The sequence below is a fragment of the Myodes glareolus genome, chromosome 21, assembly GCF_982192425.1.
Source record: "Myodes glareolus chromosome 21, mMyoGla1.1, whole genome shotgun sequence".
Lineage (NCBI taxonomy): Eukaryota > Metazoa > Chordata > Mammalia > Rodentia > Cricetidae > Myodes > Myodes glareolus.
This window is the reverse complement of record NC_142046.1, coordinates 18,917,823-18,937,953: the sequence shown is the minus strand read 5'-3', so window position 1 is coordinate 18,937,953 and position 20,131 is coordinate 18,917,823. Positions and strand designations below refer to the sequence as shown.

Below are 20,131 nucleotides of genomic sequence, written 5' to 3'. Positions count from 1 at the left end.
AGAGTGTCTGGGTGTTCACCATTATGTTGTTCTTTAACTGTAACAGACTAGTGCCTCCAGTCTCTGTGTACCTGGTCGAAATCTGTCTCCTGTGTTCTCTTTCTGCAGTGTGGCTGTCAGAGAGCTGGATGTCCGGGAAGTTGTAGCCCTGTCAAGGTAACCTACCTTCACATGGTGCTCGTCACTCTGGACTGAGGGGTGCAGATGGAGGTGTGTGTGTGTGTGTGTGTGTGTGTGTGTGTATAATTATAAGCAGCTGGGATGTCCCTTCCTGTACCCAAAGTGGAGCACCTAGCCCTACACTGTGTGTTGACTAACTGCATGTCATTTGACTATTAAACTGTCTGCCTGGCTCCTGTGGTTCAGAGCTGAGTTTACAGCTGTCCACCCCATTCCCAGGGCAGCACACACAGCACGTGAGTTTACCGTCCTCACCCTCTCAATGTTCAGTGCAGTGAGCACATTCATGCTGTGATGCAGCCATCACCACTGTCTGTCTCCAGAACATCCCATCTTGTAAACTGTGTCCGTTAAACACCCTCTCCCCATTGCCCAGCCCTATTGGGAGTCCTGGCAACCATCTTGCCTGTTCTGTGTTGTTCCTGTGAGCATGGGCACTTTTAGTAGTGCCTCCTAGGGATGGGATTCTGTAGGGTTTCTCTTATGTGACTGGCCAGACTCATCCACTAAGGGGTCATCAAACTTTATCCCTGTGCAGAAATTTTCTGTGTTTATTTCAAGACTTCTTCTCTGTCTTAAAATAAAAAGATTAATTTTTATATGTGTATGAATGTTGTGCCTGCATGTATGTCTATGTGTCACATTCATTTCTGTGCCCCAAAAAGCCAGAAAAGAAACTCAGATCCCCTGGAGCTGAAGTAACAGACTGTTGTGGTGTAGGAGGCCACTTGTTCATCCTGGCTTCCCAGAACCAAAATAACCACACAGAAACTATATTATTTAAATCATTGCTTGGCCCATTAGCTGTAGCTTCTTATTGGCTAACTCTTACATATTAATTTAACCCATCTCCATTAATCTGTGCATCACCACGAGGTTGTGGCCTACCAGCAAAGTTTCAGCACATCTGTTTCTGGTGGCAGCTCCATGGCTTCTCTCTGACCCAACCCTTTTTTCTCCCAGCATTCAGCCTATCTTTCCCTGCCTCCCTAAGTCTGCCTTGCTATAGTTCCAAAGCAGTTTCTTTATTCATTAATGGTAATAACAGCACACAGATGGGACTCCCACATCTTTGTGGGTCTCCATGTGGGTGCTGGGAACTGAATCCCGTTGCTCTGCAAGAGGAGCCTGTGCGCTTACAGCTGAGCATCTCTGCAGCCCTGCTTTCTGATTTACAAGCCATCATAGGGCAAGCAGCTTACTAGCAAAGGTGACTCTTGTCCCTTGGAGCCTGACATCCTTTGTGGGGACATCCCACTGCCATATGTTGCCCCAGGCCTTTTGAGGAAACTTTACACCTATGTTATGGCTGATCTCGGACAGAGACAGTGTTAGTATTAAGGCACACCTGGGCCCTTCCCTTGGGAACCTGGCACAGTTTGTCACACCCTGTGTCACGCCAACATACGTGGCAAACAGTACCCTGTCCCTTTAAAAGACAAGCTCTGTCCACTCCACAAACTATTCTTTTTCATTATACATACCAATTCAAGTTCCCACTCCCTCCCCTCCTCCCATTTCCTCCCCTACCCCCTACCCCACCTCTCACACTCCACAGAGAAGGTAAGGTTTTGGGGAAGGTCCAAGGCCCTCCCTATTATATCTAGGCTGAGAAAGACATCCATCCAAAGAGAATGGGTTCCCAAAAATCCTGGTGTCACTGTCAGTGGCCCCTCCATCTGCCTCAGCCATGCAACTGTCAACCACATTCAGAGAGACTAGTTTGGTCCTATGCTGGTTCCTTCCCTGTCCAGCTGGAGTTGGTGAGCGCCAATTAGCTCACATAAACTGTTTCAGTATGTGTCTCCATCATGGTCTTGACCTCTTTGCTCATATTCTCATTCCTTCAACTTTTCAACTGGACTTTGAGAGCTCAGTCCAGTGTTCTGATGTGGACCTCTGACTCTGTTTTCATCAGTTGCTGAATGAAGGCTCTATGGTGATATTTAAGATATTCATTAGTCTGATAACAGGGCAAGTTAAGATCAGATCCTCTCTCCTCTATTGCTTAGGGACTTAGCTGGGGTCATCCTTGTGGATTCCCAGGAATTTCTCTAGTGCTAGGTTTCTTACTACCCCAGAATGGATCCCTCAATCAGAATATCTCTTTCCTTGTTCTCATTTCTAACCTTTCTTCAACACGACTATCCCATTCTCTCAAGTACTTCTCCTCCTCCCCTCCTCTCCTCCTCTTTCCCTTCCACTGGAATTGAGTCCATTGATATTAAGAGGTGTTAATGATCAGTGGTTGTTAATTCCTGTCATTTTTCAGTGGTAGTGCATGTGTGTTTCCCTTTTTGGGTGAGGGGGGTTGCTGGTGGGAGGTTATCTGTTGCCTGTGTTTTTGTGGGCACAGTTAACTTCCTTGGGTTGGGGTTTTCCTTCTAGTAGGGTTAGGTTTTGAATACACATTGTTTAAATCTGGTTTTTCATGGTATATCTTATTTTCTCCATCAATGGTGATTGAAACCTTTGTTGGGTATAGTAGTCTCAGCTTGCATCCGCAGCAATCTGCCCAGGACCTTCTGGTTTTTATGCTTTTCATTGAGAAGTTGGGTGTAATTCTGTTAGGTCTACCTTTATATGTTACTTGACCTTTTTCCTTTGCAGCTCTTAATATTCTTTCTTTATTCTGTTTGTTTTGCGTTTTGATTATTATTTAACTATGAGTGTCTATTTAGTGTTCTGTAAGTTTCTTATACCTTCATAGGGATATCCTTGTTTAGGTTGGAAAAGTTTTCTTCTGTGATTTTGTTGATTATATTTTCTGTGCCTTTGAGCTGGAGTTCTCCTTCTTCTATCCCTATTATTCTTAGGTTTGGTCTTTTCATAGTGTCCCAGATTTTCTGGATGCTTTGTGTTAAAAATTTGTTGAATTTTATATTTTATTTGATAGAATGAATTGATTTCCTCTATAGTATCTTCAACACCTGAGATTCTCTCTTTCAGCTCTTGTATTCTGTTGGCTATGCTTGCCTCTGTAGTTCCTGTTCATTTACCCAGATTTTTCAAATCCAGAATTTCCTTGGTTTGTGTTTTCTTTATTGCCTCTATTTCAGTATTCAATCACATATTCTTTGCTTCACCTGTTTGATTGTTTTTTCATGGTTTTGGGGGGGTTTCTTTGAGGGATTTATTAAATTCTTCCAATTTTTCTTTATCTTTTTCTTCGTTTCTTTAAGGGAGTTTTTCACTTCCTCTTTAAAGGTCTCCGTCATCTTCATAAGGTTACATTTAAAACCATTTTCTTCTGTTTCTTCTGGATTTGGATGATCAAGTCTTCCTGTTGTATAACCACTGGGTTCCTGTGTTACCATGTTGTGTTTTAGGTTGTTGAAAGAATTCTTGCATTGGCGCCTACCCGTCTCTTCCTTCAATTGATGCTGGCAGTGTCTTGGTCCAATCCTTGCTGTGTTTGTTTTCATCTCTAGGAACTGTTCTCGATCTGCTTTATATCGTCACTCTCTGTGTCTTAGGGAGCCACTGAGGTCTCTCTTAGCCTGCTCTCTTGGTCCGCTCTGTGCAGCCACAGGTTATACTTTAGAGTTCCTTTCTTGGTCCTCCCTCATGGTTCTTGTGGTTCTCTCTGTTGGTCCTCTCTGTATTGTAAGAGAGAAGCCCAGGGCTTTGCCCCCATCTGGAGGCCCCCACTGGGTGACTGGTCATTCACCCTCTTGGTCCTCTCTGCATTGTAGCAGACTGTGTTTCAGAACTCCACTGCATTTGCAGGATGATAGGCATGTTTGGGGACAGGGTGGGGCTTGTAGCTTGCAGGGTCCAATGAATGGGGATGGATATTGGGGCAGCCTACCTGCAGGAAACTCTCCTGCTGGCTGACTAGAGAAGCTGAGGCAGGTGGGGGAGGGACTTGTTGTTTTGGCCCCATATAGAGGCCCTAGAGAATGGTGTGTCCTGCCCTATGACTGGTCACTCACTTCTTGGTCCTCTGTGTATTGTAACAGACTGTGTTTTTCCCTCCCTGCTCTTCTGAAGATGGAAACAGGCCTTTGATTCTCTCTCCTTCCTTCTCTCCCTCCCTTCCTTCCGTTCCTTCTACCCGACCCTCAATAAAGTCCACACTCAAATTTTGTCTACATGGTGTATTTGTCACCCATCGTGATTTGGCCCTATCTGCCACAATGGTCTCTCTGGTGCCATACCAGGTCCTTATATGCCATGGGACCCGTCAGGGTCCCTCTCATGCCATAAATCATAGCAGACAGAGCGAGCCAGGACTTCGTGTGCCACCAGCCAGGAGAGGATCAAGGCCGGTTGCTGGCCCAGGTGGGGTGGCCAGCATCTACCAGGGACAAAACTGCTTGGTCCCATCAGGTTTGTGAATTTAAGTAGTCCTTGTCTCTCCTATCCTTAAGTGGGGTAGGAGATACCATGGTTTCTCTCCTGACTTTCGGTCAAGACTGTGATCTTCCTGCTTCAGCTCATTCTCAACTCTCAGGACCATGGACAGACATGATGGCCACCACTTGCACAGGTCTGTGTGCCTGGTGCACAGATGCCAGTGACATGCATTCCAGGGACTTTCATGTCACCTTGAGTTCTGGTGTTTTCTTACTGCAGGATGGTCTACGCTCAGCCAAAGGTGCTAACACCCAGGTGAGTAGATCTAGTCAGTGCATGTGTAGTGCAGGAGTCGTAAAGGTATGGAAGGACGATTTGCTTGCAGCCGGGAATAGTTCAGAAGTACACCTGAGGCCCTGGGTCAGTCTCCAGCACTGGAAAAACCAAGAACTGAGAAAAAACAAAAACCCAGTTATGATTCTCTTTGCACTCACTTCAGCAACCCTTTCCGAGATTTAAGGTTGTCTCATTCTGGAACACAGAACATCTTCTGGCTCTCATTTCCTATCTGGGCTTCTGTTCATTGTTCCCTGTCTCTGTCACCAGGGTTTTCAGAGATGTGGTGGCTGCAGTGGTAGTAAACTCAGTTACTTGGTTGAGTGGGGTGGTGGATAGTCAGTGAGAGTTGCTGCTGATTGGCCCAGTCCACACTCGGGGATGGTGGCAGCCCTGGGGAAAGCTGAGGGTGTGGAATCTGAGAAGGGTTCCTGCAGACATGTTTGGTCACATGTTTCCTCTTGCTCTCCTCCCATGTAGTAGAGAAGATGTCCTTGTCTTGACTCCTTGGCTGGCTCCCATCATCTGGGAGGGGACCTTCAACATCGACATCCTGAATGAGCAGTTCAGGCTTCTGAACACCACCATTGGACTGACCGTGTTTGCCATCAAAAAGTAAGCAGTGGGTGCTGGAGAGATGGCTAGTGTCTAAAGCACTTTCTTCAGGGCTGTGAAGACCTGAGTTTGATCCCCAACACCCATGTAAAGGCCGGGCATCCCAGTACTGAAGGTGGAGGGGAGAGACAAGTGGATCCAGGCAGCTTTCAGGACAGCATAGGCAAACACTGAGCTTCAGAGTCAGAGAAGGGACCCTGTCCAAAGAACAGAAAGGAAAAATGACAGAAGACCCCCAAAGTCAACCTCTGGCCTCCACACAGGCACACAAGCAAATAAACATGAATCTATACAATGGCCATGCACACACATGTACATACGTGCACAATGGTAAAGGTGGAGGCTAGACATGCCTAGATATAAGTTCCATGCTTGTATTCAGGATGCAGTAGGGAGTACGGCTTGTTCACTCTGCCACCTTCCTGACTACTGATGGACTCACAGGGGAATAAACCCAGCCCTGCCTCCTTTAAGAACCCCAGGCCAACTGCCTCCAGGCCTCTGTGCTCTCAGGCAGATGCCATTTGCATCGCTCAGCACATACATCAGGTGAGGATCCCCATCCTCAGGGCTGGCAGGGACAGGGTACCAGCAGAGCTGTTGCCACTGAAGCATCCTCGGATGCAGGAAAAGGGCAGAAATGGTTGAGTGAGAGCTTAAACCTGGAGGTAGGGCATAGTTCTGGGACTCTGGATCAAGCTGACTTTAGGCCTCAGGCAAGAACCTTGCCCTGTGGCAGCCTGTGGGAGCCTGTGGGAGACTGTGGGGGCCTATGGGGGCCTGTGGGAGCCTGTGGGAGCCTGTGGGGGCCTGTGGGGGCCTGTGGGGGCCTGTGGGCATCAGGTCAGGGCAACATTGTACTGTGGAAGGCTGTAGGGGAACTGAGAGAGGCATTTGTGTAGTCTGCATATGAGGATTCTGTATGCTTCCTTGCAGGGCTAGGTTCAAGGGTAGATCTGAGACCTTTGTACCAATCGGACCTCAGAAAGGTTTGGGGCTCAGCTGGAAGGATCTCAGGCACCTTGAGATTGCCTGCAGTTACTAGGGAGTAACTAGCAATTGACAGTAACAAGATACAAACATTACCTTGTCTGGGTGCTGCTGTGTGCAAGAGCAAGAGCCCTGCTAGGTGTCTGTAGGTTATTGACCTGTAGGAAGAAAGCCTCTGAAGGAACTAGCTGGGAGCCCAGTGTCACACCTTTGCACAGGGAAAACAGCCAATTGCCTGTTTATGACAGGTGGGGAGGGCTTGGCACACATGCCAGGTGATGGGGATCGCTGTTCCCATGGTGGGAAACATGACCCTGGGAAAAGCAGCCATATGAAGCAAGTGAAAACCTAGACTGGGAGAGAACCTAGAATTCAGGTTAGAAGCTTTCACTAGTGTACCTGAGGGTTTGGGATAGGCTTGCCCTTCTATCTAGGGTGTCTGTCTCCCTTCCCTGCATAGTCTGAGATGATTTCTTCCTCTGGTGGACTGAATGTGGAATGAGACTTAGGGACATAGTGAGTTACTGAGTGCCTTCTCCCCAACACTTTCAAGTCTCTAATGAGGAAGATCTGGGATACAGAGACCCCTTCCTTTCCTGAGACAGGGCCTGGAGGGTACCCCAAAGGAGGGGTGTGGGTACCAGGCCCTTACAGATTCATCCAGTTTGCCAGGGTTTAGCAAGTGGGGCCCTGTAAGCACAGGCTCTGCTCAGGCCAATGCAAGGATGTGGGATGTGGGATGTGGAATGTGTTGGGAGGGAGCTGTCACTTTTGGTGGGAGGGTGACAGACTCATGGAGAGGTGGCCTGCTGAGGGGCCTGCCAAGACAAGAGATACCGGCAGGGCATCTGCCTGGATCCCCATGTCTGGAGTCATCTCTGCTTCCTGACTAGAAGCTTCCAGGTCTCTACCTCAGCATTCCTTGCTAATATGTGGTAATGATGTTAGTCCCTTCTGAAGCAAAGGAGGGTGAGGTGAGACATAGCCTGTAGACTGCTCAGGACAGCTGTAGAGCAGGGGTGCTGTTGCTTCAAGTCTCAGGGTAGCCGGTAGCCATGGTTTCTGCAGCTGGGCCCCTGCCCTGGTTAGTCTTGACCTAGCCGTGTTAAACCTCGGCTTACCCCTCTGTCATCTTACACAGGTATGTGGTGTTCCTGAAACTGTTCCTGGAGACAGCAGAGCAGCACTTCATGGTGGGACACAAGGTCGTCTACTATGTCTTCACTGACCGTCCTGCCGAGGTGCCGCAGGTGCCCCTGGGGGCAGGACGGAAGCTGGCGGTGCTGACTGTGCGCAACTACTCCCGCTGGCAGGATGTGTCCATGCACAGGATGGAGATGATCAGCCACTTCTCTGAGCGGCGCTTTCTGCATGAGGTGGATTACCTGGTGTGTGCAGACGTGGACATGAAGTTCCAAGACCACGTGGGTGTGGAGATCCTCTCCGCACTCTTCGGCACCCTGCATCCTGGCTTCTACAGAAGCAGCCGCGAGGCCTTTACCTACGAGCGCCGGCCGAAGTCCCGGGCCTACATCCCCCGGGACGAGGGTGACTTTTATTACATGGGGGCCTTCTTTGGGGGGTCAGTGATGGAGGTGTACCGTCTCACCAAGGCCTGCCATCAGGCTATGGTGGAGGACCAGGCCAATGGCATCGAGGCCGTGTGGCATGATGAGAGTCATCTGAACAAGTACCTGCTGTCCCACAAGCCTACAAAGGTGCTGTCCCCAGAGTACATGTGGGACCAGCAGTTGCTGGGCTGGCCCTCCGTCATGAGGAAGCTGAGATACGTGGCTGTGCCCAAGAACCACCAGGCGATCAGGAACAGATAGCTGGATTCCTATCGGAGAGGCCAGGCTTATATCCTGGGTCACCCCAGGCTGTGTGGAACTGGGAAGATTTGAGAGACATTAATGAAGTGTCACCTTCTACCCCACCTCAGGGTCTGGCAGGCCCAGCACCACTTGGATTACCACATTCTGAGGCCCTAGACTGACAGCCATTTCCACTTCCCACTGCGGCCCTAAGCTCCTTCTCCTCAAGGGGTTGTTGGTCCTGGAGCCTTCAGAAACAGGAGAAACTCTGTCATGCAGTTACCTGAGGGCCTGGGCATCCTCACTCAGCTTGTTTCTTCCTCTTCTGGTCAGTGTGCATGGGAAGAGGCAGGAGGGCAGGGAGCCTGACAGCCTGCAGGCCTCAGAGGTGCTTAGCTCCTGTTCAGCCCAGCTGGCAGATCAGCAACCTGTGACCGTCACCTCTACTCAGTTTTGGTACGTGTGGCAATAGGTAGTTATCCATCCTGGGAATAAGTGTATTTGTCGATGATATAGGAAGTTTTTAATTTTCTTTCTCTTTATCTGAGGTGCTTGGGATTGAAACCAGGACCCCGTGGATGCTATTTGAGCAGGTTGCCACTGAAGTTCGATCCCAGTCCAGATTCTCCTAGGGCACACATGACTGAACTTGCTGAGCGTTGGGTCCACTACATTATTTTTATACTCTGGATTTCATTTGAAGTTTCCAAATAAAGAGATTGTTACTTTTCTTTTCTTTTCTTTTACAGTATTGTGATCAAACTCCATTCCCAGCATCAAATTTACATTTTGGGTGGATGATAGGGCGGGGTATTGTCACTTGCTTTTTATTAAGGCAGAATCTTGAGTAGCTCCAGCCGGTTTGAGCCTCACTATGCGGCCAGGGATGGCCTTGAACTTCTGATCCTCCTGCTTCTACCTCCAGAGTCCTGGGATTACAAGCATGCCACCATGCTTAGCTCTGACATTCTTAATTTTCTTAAAACCCCCGTTTATCTTGATCTACTTGTGGGACACCTAGTGGTGGAGGCAGGGTCTGTCCCTAATGCTTTGGCTGACTTCCAGGAAGCATCATACTGGGCTGTCTTGTGCAGCCTTAATACAAAGGGAGGCGCTTCAACTTGATATGTCATACTCTGTTGACACCCATGGGAGGCCTGCCCTTTTCTTTAAACAGAAACAGGGCAGGAGTGAATTGAGATGGGATGGAGTAAAGTGGGAAGAGAGAGAGAAGAGAGAGAAACTGGTTGGGATGTAGAATAAATGAATACATTTAATTAATAATAAAAAAGTAAAAAGCAAAACAAGAACAAAAATAACCCAACATGTATCTTGTTCCGAGATGGTGTCTGGGCCCTGAGGACCTTGTGTGTCCTTGCTGGTTTTCCATCTCTCACAGTGTGAGAAGCACACTGTAGCAGGATTCCCTGTGGATTCCTGGCTGTGTAACAGAGTCTCAGACCTTAGAACTGACTCCATGATGAGAGTACCTTTCAGGCTGGAAAACTCAGCACGTAGACAACACCACCTGCCAAAACTAAAATAAAGGCCCAATCCATCAAAGCTCTCAGAATGTACTAACGTTGCTTTTTAGCTTCTGTAATTCTGCTTTTGACCGACTGTTCTTATTAACTGAAGCATATCAACCCAGAAAACCCAGAGTATAACGATAGCTTTTTTTTAACCCACCCTGGCAAGGTTTAACTGTATAACAGTCCTGACTGTCCTAGAACTCGCTTATAGAGCAGGCTTGCCTTGAACTCACAGACGTCTGCCTGTCTCTGCCCTCCCAAATGCTGGTGTGTACTACCACCCATTGGCCAGAATATGGTTTTTGTGCTTAAAAGATCACCCTGAGAAAGGCTCAGGACTACACGAGGGTCCCGAACACCTAGTTTAGTCATAAGCCAACTAGTAAAGTCTTTCTTTTGGCTTAAACCCATGTCTGACCAGTCTTCTTTGACGAGTGTCCCCACAACAGTGGACCTGGAATTTGCTCCTAGAACAGAGATGCCTGGAACTCATGGAGATCCACCCCCTTTTCCTGTCAACGCTCCTGGCAATTTTTTCCTCTCTTAAAGCCTGATAAACTGCCAATGGCCAATATTTAATAAACCTGCACCATCCTGACACGACACATATGTGCTCCCTGCCAAGCCCTGGTCACGCCCGAGACAACTTCCTATCACACCCTTCCCTTTCTCAGCAATTATGAATTAGCCAATCACATCAATTCTGAGGTCTGGCTCCTACCAATAGGATAAGGCTCATTCATGACCTGTGTTACCACAAAAACAAGTGAACTTCCTGCTTGGTGTGCTTGCTCAGTGTTTGTGTGGTGGAGCGTTCTTTTGCAAAAGGAAGTTGCCTGGATGGTTGATTTCGATTCCTTGTGTGTTTGTGAGACACTGAGAATATCTCCAACACATGTGAAGTAGACTGTGGTGTCTTACCTTCTCTTCTGTGGTTGGTAAATTTCTCAAACTTTGGGCACCTTCCGTGGATCTACAAAATGTAAGATAGAGGATATTGGTAAATTTCTCAAACTTTGGGCACCTTCCGTGGATCTACAAAATGTAAGATAGTGGATACAGACAGATTTTTTTTATGGCCAGGAGAGTTATTTAATCTCAGAGATTATGGTATTTAAGAAAAGAAGGGGATTTCAGTCAACCCAGAAAATTGGGGAAAACAACTTTATGACTTTTGAGGAAGGGAAGTTTTACGCCCAGATCATGGAGTCCCCCAAAAACCAACAAGGAGATCGAGTCCTGTATGTAAAAGCAAAGAGTCTTTATTCAAGTTCAAGTTCGGATTCTCTGTGTGTCCAACACATAAACACAATCAGAGCCTCAAGCTCAGTTGGGGTGAGGGATTTCTAAGGTTCAGGACACCTGATTGACTGACATTTGTCTAGGGGTGTATACTGGTGAGTGTGCTTGGCTGAGGGACATGAGGTAATCCTATCTACAATGGTCAGAATATTAGGTACTTCCTTTGGAACATTAGGTGCTTTCCCCTGGACAGTTCATTCATGGGCGGTCTCTGTTGAACCTGTCGTGGCTGGGCCCTTTAGGAAGAAGGTGGGTCAGGGAGTTCATGCTCTGTGGGTAAGTAAGTGAGGAAGGTACCTAGCAGCTGTGGGGTGGTGTGAAGGAAAGCCACCTTAGGTGTATTCACTTAAGGTTAGGGAGATTTGCCCTTTGATGGCTGAAGTCTCTAATTTCTGGGCATCTGTCGTTTTCCTGACCCAGGACACCTAAGGACCAGCTGTTTCCTCCCCATATAGCATCAGGGATCCTGAGGGGAAAGGAGCAGAAGAAAGAGCCTGTGCTGTGGGAGAGGGAGCCTGTCACAGCCTCACCCAAGCAGTCCTGAGGCAGTGCCTGCTAGTACCTGTAGACTTCGGGGAAACGTGGTCTGCTTATCTCTAGTTCAGAACTAAGACGTCATGTGTAAGAAGTTCTGAAGCTCTGGGTGTGCTTTTCTGTCACAGCTGGCAGCATTATTCACATAGGAAAAGCCCAGGGAAATGTTTCTCTCTAATTAAAAATGATTCCAGCCTTACTCATGGGAGAGACAGGCTCTGGCAGGAAACCAGAGCCTGGAAACTAACTTCCCTCTAACCCCCCAGGCTTCTGTTGGCAGGTCAAGCTGTGGAGGATTTGGAGTCTCATAGAAGCCCCACCCTTTCAGTTTCTGTAGTCAGAGGCCTCCGCCATAATGGCTACTTTGCTCAGCCCCGAGGGCCCTGATGGCTGAGTGTTCTCTTGTTGTGGATGCTTTTGTGTTGTTTTCCTAGAGTGCTGACCAGTTAGTCTGTGTCCCGCTGGGATGCCTTGTGCTCACAGTTGACTTTGAACTTGTGTCTCTATCTAAAACCTTCTTTCCTCAGAGCTCTTCCCATGGGGCTGTTTGGGCTTTCATAGAAAGAAGGTGGAACTTCCAGGGCCATTTGCTGTTGTTCCATGATGGGGGTCTCGGGAACAGACAGAGGAATGGACCAGGGAGCTTGGGTAGGTCTCTGCAGCTGATGTTCTTGTGGGCACTGGGTGAATGCTCAGCTTCTGTCTTTACTGGTGGGTCCAGGCAGGAGCATCACTGAAGGGTGGGGCTGCCACTCTTGGCTGGCCTGTGTTAGGTCAGGACATGTAGCCACACTTATTGTCAACAACTTTGAACAAGCTAAAACTCTCTGACATTCAGACAAGGTGAAAATAGACTTCTATGCTTGGGCCTCCACAACCTTTGTGGGATCCGGCACTTCTGGCTTTGTGCCTCTGACTTCATGCCTTTTTGGACTCCACATCTTTCTGGGCATATTGCCCAGGTCCTCATTCTTTTGACTGACAAGCCAGAGTATGACCTGAGCCAGTTGCTTATCTTTCTGCCTCACTTGTGGGAAGCAAGCTGATCAAAGCATATACCCAAGGTTTATGGGTTCTTTCTAACTTATGCCTGTGGATGAGTAAATGGAAGGAGTTACGACACATGGACAGGTGCCATCTTGGCTAAGGGCATGTTGGATATCTTAGTCGCCATCTTTACTAAGCTACCCCTGTGCCACTCAGCCCCGGGTGGTGACTGTGGCAGGGAGGAGCCTCAGACTCATGCAGTTCCAGCCCTAACCAAGCTGCGCAGGCAGCAGCCTGCCCCCACAGCCAGAGCAGTTACATCAACTATCGTCAACTGCCTTTAGGCCATTAGCTATGCTTTTTAAAATTCCTTTTATACTGACTCTGTTGCATGTGGAATGTTCGCATTTTAGCACGGCCTTCCAGAGCACCCACTTCACTCAAGTACCCTACCCACCTACTCTACCTGCAGTGGATCTGTTCTCTTCCACTTGCAACGAATATGCTTTCTTGATCTTTGATGTCTCTGATTCTCTACTTCATTCTTTTCTCCAAAGACCTGTGCATGTCGGTCTACTCTTTCTTTCTTTAAATGCCCTGTCTGCTTGTTACAATGTGAGAGCCAGAGATGGAGAAACAAGCTTCATTTCCCTTTCTTCTTATTTACTCAATTCCTGTTTAATATATATATATTTTTTCCTGGGGAGGCAAGTCCTCCACAGTGACTGGGAATGACTGGACCATGTTTGACATGGGGGCTTATGAGAGCCCCCCCAAGGAGTTTCCCAATGGTATCAGGTTGCCTTGTCTTTTCTTTTTGATCTATATTCATTGGTCCAGTGTCGGCCTTTGCTGCATCTTCTACATAATTCAGAAGATTGAGGCCTTCTATTTTTGTGATTTCCAAAAGAATTATTTCTAGGAATGCCTGGTCTACAACTCCTTCTCAAATGGCCTATTCCACCACGTTTAAAACGATTGGTATTTTGATGCTTTTCATATCTTTGGAAATCGCTTTTCCTACCCAAGCCTCAATATTATAGTCGAATGATTTAACATTGGCTGTGTGCAGGATTCATTCATCCATTGGTGCTGATCTGACCTTTAAAGGTCCATGTACCTTTTTGCATATTAAACTGCCATTTTCAAAAGTCAGAGATTCAATCAGTACTCATCTAGCTTCAGGATCTGTTAACCCTATTTGTACAGCTTTAGTTAATCTTTCTTTTTAAAAAGAGTCACTAAAATATCCCCTTGTATGACCTTGTATGACCTTAGTGCATGATTCAATACTTCTTCCTGGTTCTTGAATCTTGTACCAAGCATTCAAGGCCTCTGTACATCATAGGGGCAAGAAGTGTTCATTGTATGTAGCTTGGCTATCCAGATCAGCATAAAGGCCCTCACCAAGATTTGATCTTTGGAGGCCTCAAATCCTCTGGTTCTACCTTGATGTTCAAGGGCCTTAGCCTCCTCTCTCCAGTAGCACTTCCACTGTAGCTGTGGACCATATTCCAGTACAACTGAGACTAACTGAAGCCAGTCATGCAGAGTGACCTTATTTATTGAAGCCCATGTCTTTACCAGCTCTGTAACATATGATGAATACATGCCGTAAGATACTACTGCTTGCTTAGTATCTTTTCGATCTTTCATATGTAAAAGTTCCCATTTACATTCTGTATATCCTTTTGGGTATTGAGTGCTTGCTGGCTTTTTAGAGGTAGTAGCAAGATAAGTAGTTAGTGTCATCTCTGACTCTGAGAGGTCATGCTACATATTTACTATTGCCTTTTGCCTGTACCTCCTCTCCTTGCTTATCAGTCAGTCTGATAAATTTCTCAATTGATTGAAATCTTTCTATTACTGTCTTTTGTAAATTCTAAATGTCTTGATCTGTGATGAAAACTCAGGAGAGGGTCTGATGATGCCCCCTTCCCCTTATGTGAGGATTCCTAGACAGTATTTATCTCAATAATTTCTTGAGTAACCACAGTTGCTGTTGGCAATTCTGGTGGGTGTTATTCTTTGGGGACAGTGCTCCGCAACATGCATGTCCAGGAGTTCTGTACCATCTCCTTTTGTGCAAGAAGCAGGTGGTATTCCATTCCTCTGGATCCTTGGCATGAAAGAACTACCCAAGGGTTGTAAGGCTCCCAGGAGGCTCATCCACTCAGGTGCTGTGTCACATAGTATAGTAAAATGTATAGTAAAGCCTTTGTGTCTGGCCATGAGTGAAGTGTTCTAGCAAAGCCTTTGCTATTTGGGGGTTAATAGGTAAAGACCAAGAAATTGTTTCAATAATGTTTAGACCATCAAGAAAGGTCTCTGTGGAGAATTCTTCACTTGGTGCTGCATGAGAACTTGCAGCTGCACTTACCTTGGGCATAAGACACTCCTAAAAAACCTGGAGTTCTTATAGTGATAAGAACTAGCCATAATCAAAAGACACTGAGACTTGTGTGGGTTGTCTGCTTTCAGGTAGCAAGAGCAAGATGACTTTGGTAGTTGGGCCCTTTCCCAGAACCAATGATCCTTGTAAATATTTTAATAAAGAAACTGGAGTGAGATAACTGGGTATCGGTCTTTTCCAGGAAAGTTGAACCTCTCTGTTCCTTTGGAAAATGAAGGCTTAACATATTGGTGAGTTTCTCTCTCTTTACTATGGCACCTAAAACAGATATCAAACAACAACAGAGTCAAATGCCCTTGCATCTGATGTCTAGGGCAAGACTCCTTGTGTTTGCTTTCTTTGGGAATTGACAATAAGAGAAACAATGAATAAATGGGATCTACTGAAACTGAGAAGCTTCTGTAAAGCGAAGGACACTGTCAGTAAGACAAAAAGGCTGCCTTCTGACTGGGAGAAGATCTTCACCAACCCCTCATCAGACAAAGGTCTGATCTCCAAAATATACAAAGAACTCAAGAAACTAGACACTAAAACTCGAATTAACCCAATTAAAAAATGGGGTACTGAACTGAACAGAGAATTCACAACAGATGAACTTCGAATGGCCAGAAGACACTTAAGGTCGTGCTCAACCTCCTTAGCAATCAGGGAAATGCAAATCAAAACCACTTTGAGATACCATCTTTCACCTGTCAGAATAGCTAAAGTCAAAAACACCAACGATAGCCTATGCTGGAGAGGATGTGGAGAGAGGGGAGCTCTCATCCATTGTTGGTGGGAATGCAAACTTGTGCAGCCACTGTGGAAATCAGTGTGGCGGTTTCTCAGGAAACTGGTAGTCAACCTCCCTCAGGACCCAGCAATTCCACTCTTGGGAATATACCCAAGAGATGCCCTAACATACTACAAAAGCATTTGTTCAACTATGTTCATAGCAGCACTATTTGTAATAGCCAGAACCTGGAAACAACCTAGGTGCCCCTCAATAGAAGAATGGTTTAAAAAGGTGTGGAATATATACACATTAGAGTTTTACTCAGCGGTAAAAAACAATGACATCTTGAATTTTGCATGCAAATGGATGGAAATAGAAAACGCTTTACTGAGTGAGGTAAGCCAGACCCAAAAAGAGGAATATGATATGTACTCACTCATAAGTGGATTCTAGCCATAATTAAAGGTCTTTGAGCCTATAATGCGTGATCCTAGAGAAGCTAAATAAGAAGGTGAACCTGAAGAAAATCTTATAGCTATCCTCCTGGATATTGGAAGTAGACAAGATTGCCAGGCAACCTTGGGTGCACGGGGGCGGGGGGTGGAAGGAAGGGGAGATGGTTAGAGAGAAGGGAGTAGGGGAGGATTGGGGATGGCTTGGGGGAATGGAATGGGGGGAGGGAGGAAGAATGGATATGGGAGCAGGGAAGAATATATCTCAACTAGGGAGCCATTTTAGGGTTTGCAAGAGACTTGATTCTAGAGGGGTTCCCAGGTCCAAGGAGAGGTCCCGAGATTGTTCCCTGGACAGCAGAGGGGAGGGTGCCTGAACTGACCTTGGCCCATAACTATACTGATGAATATTTTGTATATCACCATAGAACCTTCATCTGGCGATGGATGGAGATAGAGACAGAGACCCACATTGGAACACTGAACTTAACTCCCTAGGTTCAAATGAGAAGCAGAAGGAGAAAGAACGTGAGCAAGGAAGTCAGGACCAGAAGGAACCTTCATCTGACGATGGATAGAGATAGAGACAGAGACCCACATTGGAGCACTGGACTGAGCCCCCAAGGTCCAAATGAGGAGCAGAAGGAGGGAGAACGTGAACAAGGAAGTCAGGACCGCAAGGGGTGCGTTCACCCACTGATACAAGGGGACTGATCTAATGGGAGCTCACCAAGGCCAGCTGGACTGGGACTGAAAGAGCATGTGATCAAACCAGATTCTCTGAATGTGACTGACATGGGGACTGTCTGAGAAGCCATTGATAATGGCACTGGGACTTGTTTTGTCTGCATGTTCTGGATTTTTGGGATCCTAGTCAGTTTGGATGCTCACCTTCCTAGACCTGGAGGGAGGGGGGAGGAACTTGAACTTCCCACAGGGCAGGAAACCCTGACTGCTCTTAGGACTGGAGAGGGAGGAGGAGAGGGAGTGGGGGGAGTGGGAGGGTATTGGGATGAGGGGTGGAAGTGGAAATTTTTATAAATTAATAAAAAAAGTAAAATAAAATAAAAAATAAAAATGAAACAAATGGAAATCTTTTAGCAATGTATGTCAGGAAAATGAAGGATTTAAGAAACACTGAAGCAATGAGGCAAAAATGTTTGTGAGAAATATCATATATATCGATAGAAATCATTATTTATGGGTGGTGGTATGCACACCTTCAATCCCAGCCAGCACTCGGGAGGCAGAGGCAGGCAGGTCTCTGTGTGTTTGAAACCAGCCTGGTCTAAAGTACTAGTCTGAGGATGGCCAGGACTACACAAAGAAATCCTGAGTTAAAAACCAAAATAAATATCAATTATAGGCTTTGTGATCATATGCTCCCGTTTAGTTTTTCTTTGAATACTTTTTAAGGTATATTTGAACGCACTGTTGATCCAGGTTTCCAGCATACTGAATACACAGTGCAGTGACGTCAGCCAAGTCTTTGTTCTGTTTTTTATGGGCATGCCCTCCATGCGACTTACACTACTGAGGTGTGCTTCCCGGATTTGCCTGCTGAGTTTACACCATTGTTGCATGACTTCCCTGCACACAGTGTCTATTTAGCCCTCACACTGTAAGAAGTGGAGACAGGTGCTGAGGTGCTGTGAAGGCCATGTGCTTCACACACACATGAGAATTCCCTGAGACAATTGTGTCAAGACAAGGACAAAGACAGTACTGAGTACTGATTGGTCTTGTAAGAACATTGATGAGCCAGGTCTGAGAAGGATTCTCCCTGACTGTGTGAGTGTGGGAGAAAGAGGGGCTGAACCCCAGGGTCAGGTGAGTGAGGTGATGATTGTAGTAAAAGGAAACGGGCCGCATCCCGCCGCTCGGCTAGCTTAACCCCCGAAATAACCACAAGGAAATTGTATTCATTTAAATACTGCCTGGCCCATTAGTTCTAGCCTCTTATTGGCTAACTCTCACATCTTGATTCAACCCATTTCTAATAATTTGTATGTCACCACAAGCTCGTGGCTTACTGGGAAAGATTCAGCATGTCTGACCTGGCAGTTTCATGACAGGCGGCTCTCTGTCTCTGACTCCTTTCTCCCAGCATTCAGTTCTGTCTACCCCTCCTACCTATGTTCTGACCTATCAGGCCAAGCAGTTTCTTTATTAATTAACCAATGAAAGCAACACATAGAAAGAAGACCCTCCTACACCAGACAATGTCATCAATGATCCCATAGTCTCTGGGTGCTTGGTGGTGTCTATGACTGGTCCTCTCTGAGCTCTGGTCTACTCTGCCTCATGTGTCATTTTCTGGATGACTTCTCATCTCCTTATTCAGGATGTCCATAGAACAAAGTCCTTTTCAGGAAGTTTATCTCCCAGGAGACCCCTACTCTAGCTTGCCTGGATCTGCCTGAAAATGGTGGAAAATATTCAATCTTGACCATGTTTCATGTTGTCTTTCCAGTGCCTTAGGCCCCTCCTATCTGCACTAAGATGCTTCCCAAACCTCTCTTAGCCTCTGCTCCCACTTCATCTCTAGGCTGGGAAAACTTCCCATGACTTTTTCATGATGCTGAAGCTTGGCTCCAGTGACTTACCCTCTACCTTCTAGGAAAGTCCTAAATATCTCACTGGGCTGGAAACCTGCCCGTTCCTGCAAAGAAGCCCAGCTCACTGCTGCACCTTTGTCACTAATACTCCTGGGAAGTTGGAGTGTCGAATGGAGATCATGTGAGTGCATGCATCCAGACAGATGTTTCATTTGTGGCTGCATCTTCTTTCTCTTGTCCATCACACATGATTCCTGATCTCAGCAAGGCTCTCCATGTCGACGAGCAGCCCTTTTGTGTTATCTGTGCAGTGTACCAGGTGTCTCCAGGAACCAGAACAATGATGCATACAGGACACTGAGCTGAGTGTGTGTAGGGGCTGTGCTCATTTCTGCTCAAGAACCAACTAAGGTCCCATAAGATTCCCATGGTTTCTGTGCTAGTGAAATCCAGGTGGGGAAAATGTCAGCCTAGGATCCTGTCATTTGGGAGTTGTTTTTGCTGGTCCATGGTGTGAGTGCAGGCTGTATTTGGAATGGCCTGGTGTGTTCGAGGTACAAGAATGTGCTGAAAGGGGGTCTGGATTTTTCACCATTTCTTCATCAGTGTGTGTCAGCTGCTCTTCAGCTGGAGTGACTTGGAGCTTGTGCCTGTGCATTGAATTCTACATATGTCCCCTGCTCCCCAAGTGTGGGAGTCCTCTTCTCAGAATCCTGTGTGAATCATCCACCTGAGGCTTCCAGCCCTACTGCAGACACATCTGCTCAGGTAGCACTTGTCCTAAACCATACGCAAATGTGACTTCCTACTGACTGACTCCTGCCATCTGGCTGGCCTCTTTTATAAGAAGTTTGAATGGGAGCCTCCCTATTCCTGACCTGAGTCTTCTTAGGTCCCAGATAATCCAAGAGGAACTATGGTAACCTACTTGTAGGCCTTATTTCCTCAAACACAATTTCCCACCCCTATTTGGATTTGGGGTATTGCAACCCTATACATTATCACCCTATTTGTCCTACAGGTCATTTCCTGGTCCCAAACCCACAATCTGTGAGGTTGTATGAAACATTTGTGGTGAATACAGGCTTGGAAAGAACAGAAATCTTCAACGCCCTTTGTGATAGTTGAGATTGGGTGTTTCCTCATTTCCCCTTCCCTTTTCTTCAGGATTTCCCTGTAAGACTTGGCCTCAGAAGCACTCTTTAGAGCCCTCTGTCTCTTTCTGGTTCTCCACACAGATTCCTGTGAGTGATCTGAGAATCTTAGTACATGGAGCAAGTTCTCCATCTCTGCAGAGATGACTCAGCAACCAGGAGTTGATTGAAAGACCCTAATTTCTAGGGTCCAGGGAAGGATCCCCAGACTCAATAAGCCACACCAATGGATGCAAACAGCAAGAGGATT

At 46.7% G+C, this 20,131-nt stretch overlaps 1 protein-coding gene across 8 annotated transcripts in view; it reads left to right on the top strand.

Moving 5' to 3' along the window:
- The window catches only part of LOC125398825 (histo-blood group ABO system transferase 2), a 44,917-nt gene extending 35,943 nt beyond the window's left edge, over window positions 1-8,974 (top strand). For 6 of the 8 annotated variants that reach the window (XM_087899834.1, XM_087899832.1, XM_087899833.1 and 3 more), the window contains 4 exons: window positions 109-156; window positions 4,759-4,794; window positions 5,296-5,430; window positions 7,562-8,974. In XM_087899834.1, coding sequence (XP_087755960.1) covers window positions 109-156; window positions 4,759-4,794; window positions 5,296-5,430; window positions 7,562-8,252 — 910 coding nt within the window. In that variant the 3' untranslated portion in view covers window positions 8,253-8,974. The remainder of the gene's footprint in view (window positions 1-108; window positions 157-4,758; window positions 4,795-5,295; window positions 5,431-7,561) is intronic. The other 2 variants (XM_087899838.1, XM_087899835.1) reach the window with 1 other exon arrangement.
- Window positions 8,975-20,131: the final 11,157 nt, after the last annotated feature.